A 17,149-nucleotide genomic window follows, 5' to 3' on the forward strand; every position below is an offset into this window, starting at 1 on the left:
AGCAAAATCAACAGTGGGTCAACCCAAAGCCAACTTCGGGTCATAGACCCAATTTGAACCCGGGTGGGTTGGGAATGAATCCTTACCCGAGTTTCCCACCAGGGTATGCGCCGCTGGCCTTTCCGTCCATCGCCGGCCATCCAGAACCCGGCGAAGCGTTGTATACGTCACCAGCTGACGGCCCGGAACTGCGACTGATCACCCTTCAACTCGCCGGACCAGACCATTATTCAACGTGGGCGAGGGACTTCCGGCGGGCCCTCATTACCAAGGATAAGGACGGATTCCTTGACGGATCCGTCCCTTTCCCGACCGATGAACGCCTGCAGCGCCATTGGCGCAAATGCAATCAATTAGTGCGTACATGGATCGGAAATTGTGTGACGCCGGAGGTTGCGGCTGGGCTCCCTCCGACTGAAGACGCACAACTAATGTGGAACAATAGCAAGGAAATGTACGGGAAGCTCGACAGGGTCAAGGTATTTTCGCTCACACAAGCCCTTGCCGAGTTAAAACAGGGGAACCTCTCAGTTACCGCCTATTTCAACCGACTCTCAGCGCTCTGGAACGAGCTCGAGGCGGCCGAGGAGCAACTTGAAGGACCGGAGTCGACACTCAAACAATACAGAGAAATCAGAGAATGCGAGAAGGTGACCGGTTTCCTATTAGCCCTAAATGAAAGCTACGTACCTTTCCACTCACAGATCCTCGCCATGGAGCCGGTGCCGCCGCTCGGCCGTATATTTCAGCTTGCTATCCAAGAAGAAAACCAACGCCTCGCGACCACTGGACAAGAGAAGGGAGGAGAGAGCGTCATGCTTGCAGCGCCGGCGAGGATCTCGGGCCGCTCTCACGGTGGATTTCGCGCGCCGCAGCGAGCAAGTGGCTCTGGGTCGCATTCGGGAGGTGCTGGAATGGCAGAGGAAGAAGAAGACCCAAATGAAAACCCTAAGTTTTACCGATCCAACGGTCAAGATCAAAGACAAGGATCGGACGGTACCCGTACATTCCGAACGGACGGTGGAGATTACAGGCGTGGAAGAGGATCTGACGGTCCTTATGCTGTGCGATCCGACGGTCCAGATCAGCGACGATCCGACGATCCCTATGTTGTGCGATCCGACGGCCCAGATTAGCGCCGTTTACACGAATCTGACGGTTCCTATCCGCTGTCCTATGGTGCTGAATCAAACGGTCCTTATGGCGCCACGTCATCAAGAGGGGGAGGACAAAATTTTAAATCCAAGGGTAAGTATTGTGAATATTGTCGTCGCCCGCATCACACTATTGAAACATGTTGGAAATTACATAGTAAGCCCGCTGACAAAGAAAAAAAAGGGAAAGAATTTTTTGCTTATCAGGTATCTGCACATGAAAATAATCCAGCTCATCAGCCACTTACCCAAGATCAGTATGAGCAAATTATGAAGGCACTAAATCAGCTGAGGACAGTCGACAAGAGTGCCAATTTCTCAGGTACTTCATTATGCGAAACTAAGAATATTTCAGTTGATGCATGGATTATTGATACAGGCGCCAGTGACCACATAGTTTGTAATGAATGTTTAATTCATGATGTCCATACAAAGCCTAAATCTTCCATATCTGTTCGGCTTCCAAATGGAACTGTCACTGATGTCAGAAAAATTAGGAGTGTATACCTTAGCAAAAATATTGTCCTAAGAAATGTGTTGTACATTCCTGAGTTCGAATTCAATCTCATATCTGTTTCCAAAGTTTGTGAGGACAATCATTGTCAATCCAACTTCAATTCTGAAAATTGTTTTTTCCAGGACCTTTCGACTGGGAAACTGATGAGCTTGGGTAGAATGGAACAAGGGCTCTATTTTTGGTCCACTCTCCTGAAAATTATGATTTATCCTTATCTTGTAATGTTGTTGCTAGAAATAAAATTTCTCTTTCTCATAAGCATTTAGGTCATAGTGCTCGTTTTCCTTGTCCTAATTGTAAAATATGCCCTTTGGCAAAACAAACACAAGCACCATTTCCAAATAGCATATCTCGTGCCACCACTGCTTTCTTATTAGTCCATGTGGATATTTGGGGCCCTTACCATACACCACATCGTGATGGATCCCGATTTTTCCTCACCATAGTTGATGATTATTCTCGTGCTACTTGGATATTTCTCATGCAATCCAAGAGTCAGACCTTTTCACATTTGTCGAAATTCTTGTCCATGATTAAAAATCAATTCCATAAAGGTGTTCGAAGGATTCGAACAGATAATGGCAATGAATTTTTTTCCCATGAGTGTCAATCTTTCCTATCCTCTCAAGGAATACACCATGAGAGTTCTTGTGCATATACTCCCCAACAAAATGATGTTGTCGAACGTAAACATCGACATCTTTTAGAAGTTGCCTGAGCACTAAAATATCAAGCTTCCATTCCTTAATGTTTTTGGGGAGATTGTGTGGTCACAGCAGCCTATTTAATTAATCGCATGCCAACTAGAATATTAGAAGGACGCACCCCTTTTGAAATGCTTTTTGGCAAAGAACCGACGATTGGTCATCTTCGGGTATTTGGTTGTCTTTGCTATGTGACAAATATGAGACGTTACCATAATATGGATCCTCGTGCTATTCCATGCATTTTTATGGGATATCCAGCTTTGCAGAAGGGTTATCGAGTTATGGAGATGTCTACAGATCGCTTCTTTGTTAGCCGAGATGTTGTTTTCCATAAGAATGTATTCCCTTTCCAAGAGATGACATCTACACATGAGCTGCCAACATCAACATTGAATCATCGACAATTTTTATCGGTGGAGGATATATCTATGAAGCCACAGTATTTTTGGGTTGCACCGGATCAGTCGTGCTTTGGATCATGCCCTGTAAGGGCACCCGTTGAATCTACTGATTTTTCTGCTGGATCTTCAGATTATTCCCCCGTGATGAATAGATCAACCATTTCATCACCTCAACAAAATGATAATGGGTCCTCCTCATCACCAATTATTGAACAAACACCTGCCCCAATGCCTAGGCGTTCGAGACGAGAAGTGCAACCTCCAACATGGACAAAAGACTATATTTGTCCAACCTTGGAAACACCAGGTATGCAATATCCAGTGTCCTCTTATGTTTCCTTCAGTAAATTATCGCCAGAACACATGTGCTGCATCAGTAGAATATCTGAAGAACAGGAACCATCTTCCTATGAGGAAGCGGCACGTGATATTCGATGGCAAAAAGCTATGAAGGAAGAATTAGCTGCCCTTACGACAAATGACACTTGGGATGTCGTTCCCTTACCTTCTCACAGAAAACCCATTGGCTGTAAATGGGTCTACAAAATAAAATATAAGGCAAATGGTTCAATTGAGCGGTACAAAGCTCGACTCGTCGCTAAGGGATTTACGCAACGTGAAGGCTTTGATTATCATGAGACTTTCTCTCCTATTGCGAAAGAAGTGACTGTTCGTTCTTTTCTATCTGTTGCTGCAATGTGTAATTGGAACTTGCACCAAATGGATGTGAATAATGCATTTCTTCATGGAGATTTAGATGAATAAATTTACATAGAACTTCCACCGGGATTACGTAGACAGGGGGAGTCTCGAGTATGTCGTCTCCGCAAATCCCTCTATGGACTCAAACAGGCCTCTCGACAATGGTATGCAAAGTTCACAGATTATGCCACTTGTCCAATGACAAGAAGATCTATCACCGGTTTCTGTATTAAGCTGGGAAAGTCTTTGATTTCATGGAAGACAAAGAAGCAATCAACAGTTTCATTATCGTCAGCGGAATCAGAATATCGAGCTATGGCAAAAACTGTGTGCAAAATAGTTTGGATTCGGGGATTACTTTCAGATCTAGGTGTGCAAATTAATGGTGCGACTGAATTGTTTTGTGACAATGATGCAGCTCTTAAATTGGCTGCAAATCCGGTTTTTCATGAAAGAACAAAGCACATCGAGGTTGACTGTCATTTTACTCGAGAGAAAATTCAAGATGGGATTGTTGCCACTCAAGGAATTGCAACTGTGGAACAACCTGCAGATATTTTTACTAAGCCCTTATGCCAGAGACAGCACAGATATCTATTGAGCAAGCTTGGCGCCTTCGACATTTATAAGCCGCCAGCTTGAGGGGGAATGTTGGAGAAAGAATTGATTTAGCCTGAAGATTTGATTAAGCAGATTATAGATAATCGTAAATATGATTTACTTTAGGAAAATTAATATTGTGTAAATATTTTCTAATTCATTTATTGTACTACAAATATAGTCATATACTTGTACATTGCAACTTGAAAAAGACATAATACAAAAGTTTCTCTCCAATTTTCACGTTTCCTGTCAAATGTGAGAGAGAGAGAGAGAGAGAGAGAGTGAGGCAAGAAAATGAGATAGAAATTACTCTAGAAGTAAAAACACAGAGCGGGGATGATAACAAATTTTGAGAGCACTCCGGGAGATTTTCGGACTTCGTCCTTCCCAGTCGGACGTCTTCCGTCATCACTCGCGACCATTCCCTCGCCATGGCCCAGAAACTCTGTTATCCTCTGTTTTTACACTCAGTCCATCCGAGGGAGTTGAGCCTTTTGCCCGAAGCCATTTCCATCGACACCGATCACTGTAGCCGGCGTACTTGGACTCCCGGTTCCGGCATTAAATTCTTGCTCGTCACTGTGGATCTCTTGCTTCTGTGAAGTATCGGGAGAAGCGTTGCCTTGCCTTGTTTTGTAGGCGAAAACTCTGAAGCTGTCAAGTCCCGCTCAATCTCCATGTATCGATCTCAAGTTCGTTGATCGACGCTTACCTGAACCTCTCTGGACGAGTTTCACTCAGCAGTCGTGGTTGAAAATCCCACCTCGGTAAGGTTGGTTTTGGAACATTTCTTTCGGTCATTTCATGAGTGAAGATTTAGTTTAAAGTTGAAACTGGTGTATGTCTGGGAAGAGACCAGGATTGAAATCATTTTTTTCCTTGATGAATTAAACCCTTTGTGCAAAGAAAGAAGTATTTGGATTGTCGTGCGGTGTTACATTGAGTCCTTTTCCTGAGATGCTCACCAAGTGTTTGATGGAATGCGTGAGTCAAATCTGCGATCCTTGCCACATGCTGTTGATTGATTAGGAAGCAAAACTGACACATTCGGATTGATTTTGTTGAACGATACTGATTATGGGATGTGGTTGTTAGTCTATGCATTGCGGATTAAAATGTTTTTCCCCATTTACTACGGATCTGCTTTCCTTTTCAGTACACTTTGTGGTCTCCAAATATGTTACCGACTCTCTATTTTTGCTATTTTTTGCATCTATCCGGCCCCCATGGTGATTGTTCGTTTTGCTTGGCGGGAAAAGTGGCTCGAAATCTTTGCCCCATACGTTGATTAGCTTGGTGAATCTTCCACTGGATGAGGTCCAGTTCGTCCCCTCATATCCGGCGTGTCTTTCTGCAAATCTCGGCTCATGCATCATGGTTAACAGACGATGGTGGTGCTCCAGGCAACTAAAGCCAGACAACGGTGATGTTTCATTCGATGCTTGAATACGTGGATCAACGATGAGGTTGAGTTTGTTTAATTAGTAGAGCAGAGCTTTTCGAGATATGCGCATGGAAGATGATAGGAAGAAGACGATAGGGAAAAAAACGAAAAAAGAGGGATAAAACACAAGAGAATTCATTGTGGGCTTAGCATGAGAGGATGGGTTAGTGCCGTTATGTTCAATATTGGTTTTACTGGTGATTGGGCTCTAGATCTCCTTTTCTTTTCTTTTCTTTTTTTCTTTCGAGTGAGTTTGGGTTTGATTAGTTTCTAGAGGGAATTGGGACCACTTTGAATTTTCGATCAAAGCCTCCTCTTAAGGCAATAAACCTGATGACCCGTCCCCCATGGCTTTCATATGTGAGATAGGTGTCTGGCCCGTGTCTGAGCCAAAAAAAGAAAAAGAAAAGAAAAGGTGCAAAAAAGATATCGTGTGACTAAGTTAATGCAAATATGAATCGAGGTCCAGTATGATGTCAGAAAGTCGAAGCACATATTACACAGTTTGATTTCATCAAATACGAATCAACGTCCAAGCATGTGCCTACACAAGTAAAAATAGGTTAATAAGTAAACATTACTCTGAATTAAAATCATTTAAAGTAATGTTAGGGAACACATTTTGGTTCCCATTTTTACGACATCTCATTTTAAATGGCACTTAATGTCAACATCAGTAATATTTAACTTATTTTTCACATATGCTCACGATTTTCCACTAAAGAAAATAATATAATGATTTGAAAAAAAAAACAATTTCACACTTTGGAGATGTCAATACCAAATTGAAAGAAATTGGGGTGAGTAGTGATTGTTAGTGTGGCTTGTGAAATTAGTTCTTAGAACTAAAGACTTGAAGGCACGTGAGAGCGAACGAATTGTGATCATGCAGCTTGAACTTGTGAAGTAGTGAAGTAGTGAAGTAGGTGAAGTCCTGAAAATGAAATAGGCCGAGTTGATTATATTGTGGCCGAAGAAGTGACGCTGGCATTGGGGCTTATTTTCATAAAGTTAGCCAAAGGAATTTGGATAAAAATATTTAATCAAAATCATAGCTTATTGCAGCCTTGCAACTTAATAAGTTGTCTTAGTCGGAAACACAGGGCATCTTTCAAAACTAATAAATGAAAATTCCAAATAAGAACTTGAACGTGATTATTTTTTTTTAAAGAGAGCTTAGAGTAGATATTATTTGGGAAAATTCCAAATAAGGACCAAGTAAATTTATTTTTTTCAAATAATGACCCAAAGTGAACTTTGTTTCAAATAAGAATTCGAAGTGGACTCATTGTTTTAAATAAGGATTCGAAGTGGACTCATTGTTTTAAATAATGACCCGAAGTGATCAAGTTAATCTCTATTAAGGACCTTAGTTCGCCGGTAGACATTTTCTGGCGATTAAAATAGGGCAATTTTGTCAAAAATGTCATTGGAAAAAGGGAAAATTCTAAATTAATTAAATTTAGGTTATTCATTTAGATGTTTACATTTTCTTCTTTCTTCTCCCCCGTTGCTCCTCAACCAAATTGCTACCTGGTCATTGTCATGACTCGATTCTCGTCGCTCCTCACCTTGCTCGACCCGTGGAGAATTTGGGTCTCCACAAATAAAGAAAGAAGCATATGGTTCTCTTCTTGTTTTTGAATTCGTGCCTTAACCAGCAGAGAATTTGGGTCTTTGACTTTGCGAAGAATGGGTACAAGGAATGGGGAGAACTTCGGTCTTTGACTTTGCAGAGGATGGGTACAAGGAACGGGGAGACCATAGAAAACCTAGGGTTTTTCTTTTGTTTTTGTTTTAGGATTTGTTAATTTTCCCTAGATTTTTTTTGGACAAAATTGCCCAAACTTCAATCATCATAAATGTCACATGCTTGATAGCTGGTGAATGTTTGGTTGACCAGCAAGCTCAAATCCTTATTTGGAATTGATTCGACCACTTCAAATCCTTATTTGAGACAATTGGTCCATTTTAGGTCTTTATCTGACACAAAATTCATTTTGGGTCATTATTTGAGAAAATTAGTCTACTTCGGATCCTTATTTGAAATTTTCCCATATTATTTTATCAAGAGCTTAAAGTGACTAAATTAGTATCAAATAAAAATTTGAGCTCATCAGTCCTTCAAATATTTGCTAGCTAGTGAGCAAGTGATATTTTTAGGGGTCGAAATATGAGCATTTTTGTAACAAAAATGCAATGTAAATTAGTCACCGGACTCACTTTGTCCTTGGATTCACTCCAAGTATGAGCATCAAAATCAAATTTTATCATTTTTCTTTCTAGAGTAAAGTCGCGAGAAGTGAAGCTACCACGAAAGTGATAAGCAAATACTCCCCTGCGCTTTTGACTAAGCAAAAAAGACAATAAGAGACATTGTCAAATCACATTAAATTCATAATGATCGGCATAATTAGTATGCTTGCTTAACATGTAAATATTCTTTTGGACCAAATAATTTGAATGGAACACTTACGCAAAATCTTTCTTAGGAACTCTTGTCCAAAGTATCTAATGTTTTTGAGAAGGACTTGCACTTTAATTTGTCTAAGATTATCATCGCTAAGCATCCAATGAAAAGGGTCCTATTCAAGCAGAAGATCCTTCCCCCCAAAGTATGAAAAACTAAGCTATTGGCATACTAAGAAATCATTTACAGGTGTTCTTGTAGAAATTTTCTAGTTTCTTTGAATTTATACATTGAACCAATCGCATCACTTTCAAGTAAATAAAAGGCTTGGTTTATTTTCATGCCTGAGCAATGAAAGGAAAAGCAATACTTATCCAATTTGTAACTAGAATGTCTAGTGCATAAAGAAAAATATGACGTACCAATTATTGGTGAAGACATACTCAAATTAAAACCCTTTTCTCCTATCAGCACTAGTATGTTAATAGTTGCATAACCAATAGGTCTTGTGAAAAATATTTAAAATGATTTGCACGCCAAAGCTATTCTCTCAAGTTAACTAACAGGCCTGCACTCTAAATTTGGATCTCTTCATTCCCATTGTATAGTGATATATCTATAGTAAGCGAATCATGAAAGGCATATCAAATAATCATGCGAATTTTAGCCACCAAAATCACGCTAGCGACATTTGTTTGTTGTTCCCGGTGCCGCGGTATTTTGGTACACACATCATCCACCTTTAGACAAAGTACTCTTTGTTGTTAATAAGTTCTTATTGGAAATGAAGAGAAAAAGAAGGATGAATAAATTAAATTAAAGCAAACGAAAGTGAGGTGGTGACCATCTAATGAGCCACATGTCAACTCTTCATAAAACCCTCCACAGAGTACCAAAATATTGTGATATACCAGATGAATTCAATAATTCAAACCAAGAAAGAGAGAGCACAAACTTTATATAGAAGGATTTAGTATTTCTCATTTGATATGAAAGGAGGAAAAAAACTCAAAATTGCTCCTAGATTGCAAGTTCTCTCAACATCAGCCAGTAGTCATACTATAATCCATGCAAAATAAAAATCTTAACCTTTCACATTCCTTTTATTGGCAAGAAGCGTCCAAAAGCTCCTCCATGAGAACGTCGCCGAAAGGCAATTGTACATGCACTAAATAGTATAATTGAGACATCAAGCAAAAGCCCCCATCCCACGAATCCTCTATACGTCATTACTATTCAAAGTCTTAAGGCTCCAGCTTCGTAATATAGTTGGTTCACAATATATGCTCAGTAATGACGAACACCTTCATATGAGTAAGTGATTATATTTACTAAGAAGTTAGGATAAACGAGTGTTAACATGGAATAAAAGGTTTGACAAAAATGAAATAAAAATGAAAAAGTATTCCCTAAATAGTTATTTGATCGTGGATAATACATTAGCTGAGAAATTCTAAATATGACATTAAAAATATAAAATAAATATAAAATATCGAAAAAAAATTAATTAAGGAGTGAGATCAAAGCGACTTGGCTAAGGGGGTGATGACTCGATAGTCTTTAGGCAAGATATGATATGGAGAAATTTAGTTTGAAAAGTGGATGGAAAGTGGGGGAAACTTGTTTTAGGGTTTGCTTGTCTAGAATTCATTATGAGAGAAAAATAAGTCAAATTGTGCATTATAAATAATAATCCAACAGGCATCACCGCCCGCGGTGGCCGCGCTGGTTAAGGCTTGGTACCCCATACGCCAAGGGGGAAGGGTGCAAAACTTAGCGTGGGCCGATGCTTCAGTGCAAGCTGCGCGATTCACCTGTGGTTGGGTCGGTGGTGGGAGCCCGGGCCACCCAGGTTTATTCCGCCACGAAGCGGTGCACGAAAGTTCCCCGAGTCACCAAAAAATAATAATAATAATAATAATAATAATAATAATAATCCAGTAGGCTATTGTTTTTGCGATTGACCCTTGTATATTGACGCTAGGGGCATGGGAGTATTGCTAGTTTTCTTTTCTATTTTTTTTATTAAAGAAAAAGGCAAGTCAAGTCAAGAAGAAGGCTCCACGCACCTTCTACAAAATGCCGTGGAAATTACACGCGCATTGATTGTCCTTTTGTTTTCGTTTCTATCTACCTACATTTTATTAAATCAATTTGGTCCAGAATATGCTTGCCAACTCAGAGCATCATTCTGACCAAAAAAAAAAAAACTCAGAGCATCATAATTATCAGTTGGTTTTCGTTTCTATTTTTTTTGTTAGTAGAGAAGGTAAATCAAGACAAGAAAGGAAAAAAAATAAGGATGTGACATAAATTTTATGCACCTCCCGTGGATATTATTTGTGCATTGATTGTCCTTTTATTTTATTTTCTATTGCTATCTATTTTTATTAAATTAATTAGTAGAGAATATGCTTCTATTTCTTTATAAGTAGAAAAAGCAAGTCAAGTCAATAAAAAAAAAAAAAGAAAGGAAGGACGCTTCTATTTCTTTATTAATAGAAAAAGCAAGTCAAATCAACAGAGGAAAAGAAAGAAAGGAGCACCTTCCGTGGAAATTAGTGTGCATGCCAAGGGCATGGAAATATTTCTAGTTTTCTTTTCTATTTCTTTTATTAATGAAAAATGTAAGTCAAGTCAAGAATCAGATTCCATGCATCTTCCACAAAATGCCGTGGAAATTATGCATTCATTGATTGTCCTTTCGTTTTCTTTTCTATCGCTATCTACTTTTTATCAAATTAGTTCAGTTGAGAATATGCCTGCAGACTCTAGCATCAGAATTATTGATTGATTTTCGTTTTTATTTTTCTTTATTAATAAAGACAGCAAGTCAAGATGAGAAAGGAAAAAAAAAAAAAAAAAGATACGACATAAATTTTATGCACCTCCCGCAGATATTACGTGTGCGTTGATTGTCCTTTATTTTATTTTCTATTACTATATGCTTTTTGTTAAATTAATTGGTGGATAATATGCTTTATTGACTCAGAGCATCAAATTGCTCGTTGGTTTTCATTTCTATTTCTTTATTAGTAGAAAAAGCAAGTCAAGTCAACAGAGGAAAAGAAAAAAAGGACCTGCTTAAATTTTATGCACCTCCCGTGGAAATTAGGTGCATGCCAAGGGCATGGGAGTATTTCTAATTTTCTTTTCTATTTCCTTTATTAATGAAAAAGGCAAGTCAAGTTAAGAACCAGATTCCACACACCTTCCACAAAATGCCGTGGAAATTATGCATGCATTGATTGTCCTTTCATTTTGTTTTCTATCGCTATCTGCTTTTTATCAAATCAGTTCGGTCGAGACTATGTCTGCAGACTCGAGCATCAAAATTATCGGTTGATTTTCGTTTCTATTTTTTTTATTAATAAAGAAAGCAAGTCAAGATGAGAAAGGAAAAAAAAAAAAAAAAAAATATATACGACATAAATTTTATGCACCTCCCATGGTTATTATGTGTGCGTTGATTGTCATTTATTTTATTTCCATTTTTATCTACTTTTTGTTAAATTAATTGGTGGATAATATTCTTTATTGACTTGGAGCATCAAATTGCTCGTTGGTTTCTATTTATTTATTAGTAGAAAAAGCAAGTCAAGTCAATAGAAGGAAAAGAAAGAAAGGACATGCATAAATTTTATGCACCTCCCATGGAAATTAGTGTGCATGCCAGGGACATGGGAGTATTTCTAGTTTTCTTTTCTATTTCTTTTATGAATAAAAAGGCAAGTCAAGTCAATAATCAGGTTCCACACACCTTCCACAAAATGCGGTGGAAATTATGCATGCATTGATTGTGTTTTTGTTTTCTTTTCTATCACTATCTGCTTTCTATCAAATCAGTTCGATCGAGAATATGCCTATAGACTCAAGCATCAAAATTATAGGTTGATTTTCATTTCTATTTCTTTATTAATAGAGAAAGCAAGTCAAGACGAGAAAGGAAAAAAAAAAGATACGACATAAATTTTATGCACCTCCCACGGATATTACGTGTGCGTTGATTGTCCTTTATTTTATTTTCTATTACTATATGCTTTTTGCTAAATTAATTGGTGGATAATATGCTTTATTGACTCGGAGCATCAAATTGCTCGTTGGTTTTGGTTTCTATTTCTTTATTAAAGCAAGTCAAGTCAACAGAGGAAAAGAAAGAAAGGACACGAGCAAACGGGCAAATTTTATGCACATTCCAAGGAAATTACGCATGCAATAATGCACCTTTACTTTCTTTTCCATAGCTTTCTTTCTTTAGCATTGCCGCGTGATTCGAGAAAGTCAGGGTCAAAAAGAGCAAAGTGATATACGCAGGAGAGATAAAGCTGCAACCCAACTAGACAGTAATAGCCGCTTCTTCGACTATATAAACATTCTGCGGAAGCACATCGACATTGATCTTTACTAGCCGCTTCTTCGAATCTGAAAGAGAAGTTCTTTCTAGGGATCTCTCACTCTCTCTCTTAAAAGACACAATTTCCCATAAAAGGCAGGGAGTTCACGAAAAGGGTGGAAGGGAGACCACCATCTTCAGGCAGCATTTTTCTGGAAAAGAAAAAAGCATTCCCCACCCTTTCTCCTGACCTCAACCGACCAGCCACCTCCACCATCTCCGTCCGACTACCTCCCGCCGGCGACTGCTCTCGCATCCCATTCCCGAAATCCTACCTCACTCCTTCCTTCACTGTCACCTACTTCTTTACTCTCACGAAAAAGGGGAAGAAAAAAAAAACAAGAAGCATCTTGGTCTTTCTCTACTCCGGGAACGGTCGCCATTGAAGCCCCACACAAAACCTCGGAGCCACAGCCGATCTACGTCGTCCGCCACCTCCAGAGCATCGTCCGCCCGCTGCCATTCGTCGTCGCCGTCCCTGACCTCGGTGGAGTCGACTGAAGCCTGACACGAGTTTGGAGTCGCTATTCTCAACCTTCGCCGCCGACGATGCCCAAGAAATCCAAGCGAGGTAGGGCCCCCACGATTGAGTTCTCGTTCCTTCTTCTTTTTTTTTTTTTTTGCCTCGTCCTGCTTGATTTTAAAAGAGCAAAGCAAGCTTAATTTCTTTAGTCCTCACTCGCATCGGATCTGAATGAGTCGGTTTTTCTAGAGTTTGAACGTTGCTTGCTGATTTCTCTTGAGTTTAAGTGTGAGCTCGAGCTCCGAGTGGGTCCATATTCACTCTCCAACTCGATGCCCACTACGTGTTTGAAGAAATGTCTGAACAGATTCGAATTTGTTCTGTTCAATGCAAGATATGGTATGGAAAAATTTAGTTTGAAAAGTGAGGGAAATTTATTTTGGGATTTGCTTTTGTAGAAGCCCTTTGGAAAGAAAAAAGTCAGATTGTTCATTATAAATAATATTCCAACAGGCGGTGTTTTGCGATTGACTCATGTATATTAGCACCAGGAGCATGGGAGTCTTGCTAGTTTTCTTTTCTATTTCTTTTATTAATGGAAAAGGCAAGTCAAGTCAAGAAGCACCTATATAGGATGGTTCTGTGCACCTTATGCAAAATGCTGCTTTTTGTTAAATTAGTTGGTGGAGTATATGCTTATCGACTCGGAGCATCATAAATGATCTTGGTTTTCATTTCTATTTCTTTATTAGTACAAAGTGATATCCACATGAGAGATAAAGTTGCAACCCAACCAGACACTAAGCATTCTGAGGAAGCACATCAACCTTCATCTCCTCTAAGGGCTGCTTCTTCAAATCTGAAAGGGAATTATGACGTCTTCCTGAGTTTTAGAGGTATGGACATCCGAAAGAGCTTCCTCAGTCATCTCTATGCGGCTCTTGATCAAAAAGGAATCTACACTTACGTTGATAGTGAGGATCTTCAGAAAGGCGACTATATAAAGCCGACACTTATGAAGGCGATTGAGCACTCACGTATCGCAATCGTCATTTTCTCCGAGAATTATGCTTCCTCGTTGTGGTGTTTGGAAGAGGTGGCGAAAATCATGGAGTGCAAGAAGCAAAGAGACCTCGTGGTCTTTCCAGTGTTCTACAAAGTGGATCCTAGAGAAGTGAGAACACCAAGAAAGAGCTACCGAAAAGCTATGGTTAAGCATGAGAGAAAGTTTGGGAGAGATTCGGAGAAAGTGAAGAGATGGAAAAAGGCTCTCTTTGATGTGGGTAGCTTATCCGGGTGGGATTTGAAGGATAAGTAAGTACTAAGTAGTGATTGATGTGACACTGCTTTGTTTTTTCTTTTTTATATGCTGAATCTCTTCTTCTTTTTCCATGAAAGTTAATTATCTTTGGAAATTGATGTATCAAGTACCTTTCTGGATTTTGTCAGAGATGAAGCAGATCTTATCAAGAGAATTGTGCAGGAGATCTCTATGCAACTAGACCAAACACCCTTACATGTTGCCAAGCATCCGGTTGGAATATATCGACAAGTGGTAAAGCTGGAATCTATGTTAAATCTTGAGTCTCATGATGATGTTTTCATGATAGGATTATGGGGACAAGGAGGCATAGGAAAAACAACATTGGCCAAAGCCCTTTACAATGATATATTCAGAGGATTTGAGGCTTCATGTTTTCTGGCAAATGTTCGTGAAATTTCAAAAGATTCCAAGGATTTAGTTCATTTGCAAGAAAAATTGTTGTCTGAGATATTACTGGGAAAAGAATTAACAGTGTGGAGTGTTGATGGAGGTATTACTTTGATGCAAGATAGACTTTGCCGCAAAAGAGTTCTCCTTGTTCTCAATGATGTCGATGACGTAAAACAGTTAAATGCTTTAGCTGGAGAGCGTGAATGGTTTGGTAAAGGAAGCAGAATCATCATCACTACAAGAGATAACCATCTATTAACTCTCCATGGGATGGATAAAGATCATATCTATGAAGTTAAAACTCTAGATCATTTGGAAGCTCTTGAACTTTTCGATAAACATGCTTTTCTTGGAAGTAAGGAAATAGTGATAAGGAGGGATCTTGTGGATAGTGCTTTGCATTATGCTAATGGACTTCCTTTAGCACTTGAGGTATTGGGCTCTTTCCTATGTGGTAGAAGAGAACAGGAGTGGGAAAGCGCATTGAATAAACTTGCTAAAAGTCCTAACAAAACCATCAATGATGTTCTCAAGTTAAGTTACGATGGACTAGAGGACTATGCAAAGGAGATATTCCTTGATATTGCATGTTTCTTCAAGGGGCAATCTACGGAGTACATCGTAGAAGTCCTTGACAGTTGCAACTTTGACACGACTATCGGAGTGCAAGTTCTTGTTGAGAAGTCCTTAATAACTAAAGAAAGGGAGACAATACAGATGCATGACTTGATTCAGTTGATGGGCATGGATATTGTTAAACAAGAATGTCACGATGATCCTGGAAAACGCAGCAGGTTATGGCTTTGTGAAGATGTCTGTGATGTTCTATCGGGGGATATGGTAAGTTTTGGTTGTTTAAACACTAATTTTACTCTCTTCTTCTCTAACTTTTTATACTAATTGCAATGCAAGTTCTATAAATGCAGGGAACAAATGCAATAAAAGCCATAGTTTTGGTTTTACCCAAGACAGAAGCAATATACATAGGTCCCAATGCTTTCACAAACATGAGAAGATTGAGGTTGCTCATCATGATTAATGTGCATAACTCTTTCCAAGGTCCTATCTGTCTTCCTAATGGACTGAGATGTTTTCAATGGCCTGAATGTCCTTGGTTCTCAAATTTCCCCCTAGCCCAAAGAAGTTAGTCAGACTTGATCTGTGCAAAAGCAACATTCAAGTCGTGGTGGACCAATTTAAGGTGCGCATTCAAATGAATTGTCCTTACTTATCTCTTATATATCTATATCTGTATGCATATGATTATGGATATGTACATGAATTATTGAAAACTCTGAATGCAGCAATTACTAGCTCCGATGATGCTCACTTATCTGATCTATTAAATTGTTTATATTTGATTAAAGCATTAAATACAAGATGTCGATCTACTGCATGAACCAACATAAGTGGAGTCTCCGTTTTAGGGAGTATAAAACACTTTCCAATGTGAATCTTAAAGTTACTTCGAATAAAAAAACATTCACTAAAATGGTCCCACCTCAATTTCAAAATGTTACAAGCACTGAAATTATAAGAAGAATGAACTTATAAGGTCAGTAACTTTAATACCGAAAATTGGACTTATTGGTGACATAATTGAATGATGAATATGCTTAGTATTTTAATAAACATGAACTGATGATTCATTTTGTATGCCTTTGAAATATAGATAACGAAAATGTTATCAAAGATTCTATATTTAATACCAGAGACAATCTTATTATACTCTTTGACATTGCATATGGAAATGATAGAGATTTTTCTTACTTATTTGCTTTATCATTGATGCGAATACACGCTAAATGCTTTTAATTGAACCTCCTGTTGTTCTTTCTCCGATAGCATGCAGCTGATAATGAAAAGAGAAATATTAAAATTTGTGTAGCAAAGGATCTATAAAGGAAGTTAGTCTTCACTTTAAGTAAGTCGCAAAAGTCCTGTCTTTTTTCATTGTACCAGACCTAACCAGGGATTTTTCAGAAGTATGTCCTTTACATTTGGAAGGAGGAAGAAGCAGAACTCGAAGAAAGTTTTCTTTTATCTTTATGGATAAACTATTCATTTTAAAAAATAGTTAGGATTATTTACTCAAGAAATCTCTCATTGCTTTCAATCGAATCATTCGGTAGCACCTTTGCTCCATTTCTTCCTAAGTAAGAAATCACGCAATGGAAAGCTACTTTGCACATCCCCATGTTGGGGGTCCGCTCGCCTAGCTGTAGAACAGTGGGGAGATATATATTGACCATCCAACCATCCAATTCCTCCTCCAGCTTTTTAAACAAGGCTTGTGGAGTACAACTCCATAGAAGAGTCTCACTTTCTAAAGGCGTTGCATCTAGCACGCTAGTAGTGCGTAACAGTTTTCACGCATGACTAATAAGGCTTTCTAAAGAGAAGTGAGTAAGGGTTCTCTTCGCTAATTAAAATATATTTTAACCTAAATCTAAGATAAAGTTATATATGTACGTATGTTGGTATACATATTATTTTGTATTCATATTTATTTTACTGTACAAAGTAAAGGTGACCTTCCACAGGATTTTAATTTAATTTCTTCACCAAAATGTCGTCAATTACTTATTTTACAAATTTTGTATTCATAGAGAGTTGCATAAACTAATAATTTATTTGATCT

The 17,149-nt window shown here is 38.6% G+C and overlaps 4 protein-coding genes across 11 annotated transcripts in view; 3 read left to right on the plus strand and 1 right to left on the minus strand.

Annotated features, from left to right (window-relative positions):
- Positions 1–17,149, minus strand: part of LOC104416040 (OVARIAN TUMOR DOMAIN-containing deubiquitinating enzyme 7-like) — an 88,694-nt gene that overhangs the window by 56,988 nt on the left and 14,557 nt on the right. The gene's annotated exons all lie outside the window — the stretch shown is intronic.
- Positions 12,429–17,149, plus strand: part of LOC104416809 (disease resistance protein RPV1) — a 52,666-nt gene continuing 47,945 nt past the window's right edge. Inside the window, exon 1 of the mRNA XM_039311497.1 lies at positions 12,429–12,902. Coding sequence (XP_039167431.1) covers positions 12,881–12,902 — 22 coding nt within the window. The 5' untranslated portion in view covers positions 12,429–12,880. The remainder of the gene's footprint in view (positions 12,903–17,149) is intronic.
- On the plus strand, positions 13,089–14,364 carry LOC104416804 (TMV resistance protein N-like). The gene has a single exon (XM_039311576.1). The coding sequence runs from the start codon at positions 13,513–13,515 to the stop codon at positions 14,110–14,112; it is 600 nt and encodes a 199-aa protein (XP_039167510.1). The 5' UTR covers positions 13,089–13,512; the 3' UTR covers positions 14,113–14,364.
- LOC104416807 (TMV resistance protein N) overlaps positions 14,660–17,149 on the plus strand; it is a 46,241-nt gene continuing 43,751 nt past the window's right edge. For both annotated transcript variants that reach the window (XM_039311573.1, XM_039311572.1), the window contains exons 1-2: positions 14,660–15,348; positions 15,435–15,709. In XM_039311573.1, the coding sequence (XP_039167507.1) occupies positions 14,779–15,348; positions 15,435–15,656 (792 nt within the window). In that variant the 5' untranslated portion in view covers positions 14,660–14,778 and the 3' untranslated portion in view covers positions 15,657–15,709. The remainder of the gene's footprint in view (positions 15,349–15,434; positions 15,710–17,149) is intronic.

The sequence above is a fragment of the Eucalyptus grandis genome, chromosome 1 (genome assembly GCF_016545825.1).
Source record: "Eucalyptus grandis isolate ANBG69807.140 chromosome 1, ASM1654582v1, whole genome shotgun sequence".
Taxonomy (NCBI): Eukaryota; Viridiplantae; Streptophyta; class Magnoliopsida; order Myrtales; family Myrtaceae; genus Eucalyptus; species Eucalyptus grandis.

Excerpts from the sequence above, each read along its gene's own strand:
- LOC104416804 (XM_039311576.1), top strand. The coding sequence starts at position 13,513 with ATGATCTTGGTTTTCATTTCTATTTCTTTATTAGTACAAAGTGATATC.